This window comes from Chiloscyllium plagiosum, chromosome 28 (genome assembly GCF_004010195.1).
Source record: "Chiloscyllium plagiosum isolate BGI_BamShark_2017 chromosome 28, ASM401019v2, whole genome shotgun sequence".
In the NCBI taxonomy this organism is placed as follows: Eukaryota; Metazoa; Chordata; class Chondrichthyes; order Orectolobiformes; family Hemiscylliidae; genus Chiloscyllium; species Chiloscyllium plagiosum.
In genome coordinates, this window is record NC_057737.1 from 46,365,212 (window position 1) to 46,371,074 (window position 5,863).

Here is a 5,863-nt window from a genome sequence, read left to right on the forward strand (position 1 = left end):
TCTTCTCTCTCTCTCTCTCTCTCTCTCTCTCTCTCTCTCTCTCTCTGTGTGTCTGTGTGTCTCTCTCTCTCTTTTTCTCTCATTCTAAATTGTTTCATCCTTTTCTTTCCTTATAACCATATTTAAAAAAAAACACACCTGATTTAACTTTCCAACCCACTCCTCCTCTTGGTGTTGCTGTGTTCTGACATCTCATGACTCACCAACATTACTTCTGATGCTGTTTATGTAAGATTCTTGCATCATTTGACAGGACAGGTGGAAAAAAAATAAGCAAAGTGCCACACATACTGGAAATCTGCAGTTACAAAGTAAATTGTTGGCAGCACTCAGCAGATGAGGCAGCATCTCTGGAGAGAGTAGGAGAGTTAACGTTTGATGTATGGACCGTTCAGTCCTGGGCAGAGTCTACTCTCTTTTCGAAATACAACCTTTTCTATCTTTTCAACGAGGTGCTGTGAGCTGCCCCCCTTTTTCAGTCGCTGCTTGAAACAAAGTGGTATGTTGTGATAATACATGCTACAGCCCAGTTAGGTTAATGTGTGTGCAGTGCCTTACCATAAACTCTCTCTAGCACCAATGTTAATATATCAGCACTTGTTTTAAGCCTCACTATCTAATAAAGAGCCTGTATTAGATCTGCTATCCATAACATTGACTGTCTGTCTGTGATATCTTCTTCAGTGCTGGGTAACCATCAGATGTACTAGGGCTCAGTAAGTGGTTAGAGTTTGATGCTTAGCTGAGCTTTATTGGCTTGTTTTCTGTTGTTGCTCTATACTAACTATGCAAGAATGAACACTCCTGCCCACAATTATACAGAAATCATGTTCCCTCTCCAGCCTTTCACACAAACTAACATATTGTGGGGAGTTGTGACAGTCCCCCCAGTAGGGGTGTGTTGAATTTGTACAATCATGTATTGGGAGATCAATTTTCATACCAAAAACAATCGCGTTCCCATTTTCAAACAGTGGTTTGTGGAAACTTTTAGTACAAATTGTATGAAACCCAAGAGGGATTAGCTTCCTCCCTATAATTGATGCCAACCTGGCTGAAATCAGTACTGTGAACACAGTCTTGCAATGAAGTGCTGACGTTGCAACCGCAAACTGGGCAGGATTGATGGAGCAATAGTCAATAAGTGTGGTGCTGGAAAAGCACAGCAGGTCAGGCAGCATCTGAGGAGCAAGGGAGTTGATGTTTCGGGCCACACTTTTTGACTCTGATCTCCAGCATCTGCAATCCTCACTTTCTCCTTGGTGTAGCAATAGACCAGAGAATTCACAGGAAGGCCCAGAAGATATCACTGTTGCAGAAATGTCTGTTTCACAAGGAGGAGCTTCAGATTGTAATTTCTCTCTGGCATTGGGCAAAGACCTAGAGGTACCAGTCTCAAAGACCGACAGCATTGCTTTATCTGATTGCAACAGGTCTAGTTCTGGATTCCCCCACCCCAGGGAAAACACCTTGTCTATTTACCCTATCCATGCCCCTCATGTAGTCAAGGGCCTTAGAGGCCAAGAGAAAGGGAGAAGAAAGTATTTATAACTCTTGACAGCTTGTTCTTACAGTCACTTCTGACAAGAAGCTGAAGACATCAAGGAAAATCTATGGTCAAAAAGTAGATGTCGGAGAGGTAGTTGTAACAGCAGATTAACCAGACTGAGAGATTTTGGGGCATTGACAAAAGTGAACACCAATGAGATGCTGGTTCATAGGTTGGGAATGTTACTCCTGCCTGTAATCATGGTGGATTCCTCATCAATACAATAAAGCAAAACTCTTGTAGTTTTGTTTTGAGTGGTGAGTTTATCGATCTCCTTCCATTGATGTGACCTCCATAGTAGGACATGACTATGGCATGCGCTGGCATTCCATATGGAATTGTAGTTAACATTTGGACAGGAACGATCCACTTTGTTCGGGACAGGTACAAGACTAACAGGAGCAAGAGTGGGAAAAGGTGGAGACCCAGTTTGACAAATATAAATGTCAAATTTCCTTTCTTGAAAATCCCCAGAGCAGCGAACATGATTTCAACCTTGCAGCGTCAACACCAGTCAACTCCAACCCTCCGTGACAGACGAGGCAAGCCTGCAAAGAGATCATTGATGGTCATGATTGTATAGGAAGGGAGGGTCCTGCAGTTTATCACAATGACCTGGAGGTGGTACCAATCCCAATACTGTTCTCAAATCAAGGAGGGTCACAGCTTCTGTGTGATTGCAGCTAGTTCCAACAATCATATGGTCATAAACAGCTTGGATACTGCAGTCTGTGTAATGCATCAGCAGTCAGCAAGGATAATGCTCTACTCTCAAAGAGGAAGAGGAAACAGCGTGCACACATTGTATCTTGGATTATTTTGGTCATGATGTTCTCCCATTGGGTTTCACTGATTTCAGGATGTGATTTTGTAAGTGCTCTGTCTGGGACATGAGAGTGAAATCAGTCAGCAAAGAGCACAAAGAAACATTGGCGCTGTTGGCACCAGCTCTTGCTGTTTGTCACTCTGTCTGAAGAACTAGAGCCCAGTGGGTGGATGGTATTGGCGCTTGGATGTGAACCAGATGAGCTGTCAAATGTTCATGCTTGGGTGTTGTGTAGAGAAGTGCTGGCCACCACACAATGGTTCATTGTCAAGGTCAAGTTGTCATAGTCTTACCGGGCAAAAGTGAGGACTGAAGATGCTAGAAACCAGAGTTTAGATTAGAGTGGTGCTGGAAAAGCACAGCAGGTCAGTCAGTATCCAAGGAGCAGGAAAATCGACGTTTCGGGCAAAAGCCCTTCATTAGGAATGGTCTTACCAGACCATAGGGCTGCTCTCCCTTTAGAGAAAATGGCTGGTGGTGATTTTAAGCTGAGGGCCACCTCAGGTAAGGGAGGAGTCTGAAAATGAGAATCCTTCATGGTTAACTCACCTAGTGTGGGGATTGACCCCATGCTATTGATATCACACTGCTTCACAAGCCAACTGTCCAGCCAACTGAGCTAAACTGACCCCCAAAGTCTCATTGTTCATGCTTTTGCAGCTTGCCAATGACCAGTTCATGATCCACAAACAATGATTCCAGGACACACCAGAAATCGCGTCTCCAAAGGGCTATGGGAGTAAAAACTGATGTACTTGTATTCGGCTGAATGACGTTTCCACCAAAGCCAGCAAGTGTATTTGGAGCTTGCACATTGTTTGTGTAAAAAGACACAATGTCCACAAGAATGGTACAATTGTTCTTGCCCCATGTGACTTTCAGTGCTCCGATGGTAACGGTTCCCAGATATTCAAATGCTCGCCCAAATAACTCAATGATTGATAATGAATGAGAGAGTAGTAGTATGGGGAAAGATATCACCCTACAGCCTCGGTCACCAATCGCCACTCCCTCCCATTTATGACTTGAGGACTATATACAGCTAAATGGGTGAATCTGGGCATCCTCAATAATAAGGAAGTGCATGTCTCTGAAATCTACGTAATCTTGCATTGGATAAATGGTTGCTTTGGTAATTTCTTCCCTAGCAACAAATATGAAAAGCAATTTAGATTAATGTATAATGTACCATGAGTGACTTCCATGAGTCGCTCTCTCGCTCGCTCTCGCTCTCGCTCTCGCGCTCTCTCTCTCCTCTCCTGTGTTTGCGCTCTCACTCTAGCTTCTTGCAGTGAAAGTTCTGACTGTCCCACATCACAACTTTGTGCAATGGCTTTTTCCCAATTGAGACTTTTAGCTACACCTACACTGGTCACACGCTTTGTTACACTCCCTTCCCGACCACCTTCCCATTGGCTCTCGAGGACTCCCGTTTCTGCCTTTCTGTCTCTCCTGCCCCCTCTCCATCTGTGATCTTCTGCCCTTTGCTCGAAACCACTTGTGTCTCTATCCTTTGCTGCTTGTGCTGCAGGTTCGCGGTGCAGAAACATTAACTCTGCCTCTCTGTTTGGCAGGTTTCGCCAGACCATCTCCGAGCAGTGGGATTGGTGCTTTTTGTTCTTCCCTGCAAACCCATCTGTTCTTGGTGGTCTATGTTTTGCCTGCTCCAACTATAATTGCTTTGACAAATCATACAGCCAGACCGCTTTTGCCTCCCTCTGATGTTCCCCTGAAAACCCTGGAACCAGGAAGGCTGCGTCTTGTCCTCCTTTAAGCCACGCTCCATGCTGCTGTTATTTCCAGTGTTTTAGATTAGATTTGATTAGATTATTTAGTGTGGAAACAGGCCCTTCGGCCCAACAAGTTCACACCGACCCACCGAAGCACAACCCACCCAGACCCATTCCCCTATATTTACTCCTTCAGCTAACACTACGGGCAATTTAGCATGGCCAGTTCACCTGACCTGCACATCTTTGGACTGTGGGAGGAAACCGGAGCAAACCCACACAGACATGGGGAGAACGTGCAAACTCCACACAGACAGTTTCCTGAGGCAGGAATTGAACCCAGGTCTCTGGCGCTGTGAGGCAGCAGTGTTTGGCGCTGTGAGGCAGCAGTGCTAACCACTGAACCACTGTGACACCCTAAAAATGAATCCAAATTTAAGCAATTTATTGTGTGAAACAGTTTGAGATGGTGCTGATTTGAATGAAAACATTTTTGTTCTTTGCAGATTAATGGGAGACAAACCTATCCAGCCCAGTAACTACAGTGGGCTAGTGGAGCTGGCTACCATCTGTGCACTGTGTAATGATTCTTCCTTGGACTTCAATGAGGTCAGTCATCTATATCTGTTTTAGTGACAACCTTCTGATTCATTTCTGAAAAAGAAACACTTGCTAAGGGCTTCATCTGCATTGTTCACAAAAGCACTAAACTATCCTAGAACTGACTCAGTGCTCATAAGTTTCACTGTTTTGATCACCCCTCTAAAATTCTGCTTTGTTGTATTTGAAGCCCGTTGTTAGGTGGGTACAGTGGAGTGTTTGTGGCCCTGAGTTTGGTGACTATTAATGCATATGTGTGCGCACATCAGTGAATGAGTCTTGGGATTGTGTGGGGTACAGTGTGTGTCATTGAGAGGGTGTGAAGGTGTGTACATGAGTACGGTGTAGCAATTGTTGGGCTGTAAAAGAGGGTAAGAATGTGTGTTTAATTAGCAGGCTGTGTGTGTGACTGTGACAGGCCAAATGGGATATGTGTTTCACTGGTGGGGGCTGTGTGTTTGTGGTTGTATGAATCAAAGAAAAATGCTCACTTTTTTTTTCTTTACAGTGTAGTGTCAAATGGCATCCATCACTCCAAATGGACCTTAAATCCTGAGAACTCTATTATAGCTGTGACAAGTATTTCTCACACCCTGCAGTGAATCCTTTGTTGAGAATTTGAGGACCTGTTGGCAGGCTATTAACCCACTATTGTACAGAGTTTCTTGACTTCTGCTTTTTGTTCTTTGCTGTCTTTCCCTTGGTTTTGTCAGTGTTGTACCCAGGCTGTCCTGCCTATCTACCTGCTCTGACACACGTGGAAGTTTACAGCCCAAAGGTCAGCCTGTCGCCATACCCACTCTCTCTCACATCCCCACACTCCTCCTCCGTATCTCTTAGATTTACTTAATATTATTTCACTCCTCTTTTTGCCATACATATTATTCCATTGTATTCTTCATGTTGGTCACACTAACAAACAATGTAAAATATTCAGTTGAATTTGCAATGCATTTATAATTTCATAGTAAAAGAAGCAGGAGTAGGTCATTCGGCCCATTGAGCTGATCTATCCACTACCCCAGCTCCTCCGACCTGCATTATCCCCATAACCCTTAATTCCTGGACCATGCAAAAACCCATCCAAATGTGTCTTGAATGTATTTCATGAAGCTGCTTCTACTGCCTCCCTGGGCAGAGAATTCCATAGATTCACTA

General features: G+C 44.2%; 1 protein-coding gene across 1 annotated transcript in view; it reads left to right on the forward strand.

Moving 5' to 3' along the window:
- Positions 1-5,863, forward strand: part of atp2a3 (ATPase sarcoplasmic/endoplasmic reticulum Ca2+ transporting 3) — a 145,192-nt gene that overhangs the window by 102,340 nt on the left and 36,989 nt on the right. Inside the window, exon 9 of the mRNA XM_043718819.1 lies at positions 4,612-4,714. Coding sequence (XP_043574754.1) covers positions 4,612-4,714 — 103 coding nt within the window. The remainder of the gene's footprint in view (positions 1-4,611; positions 4,715-5,863) is intronic.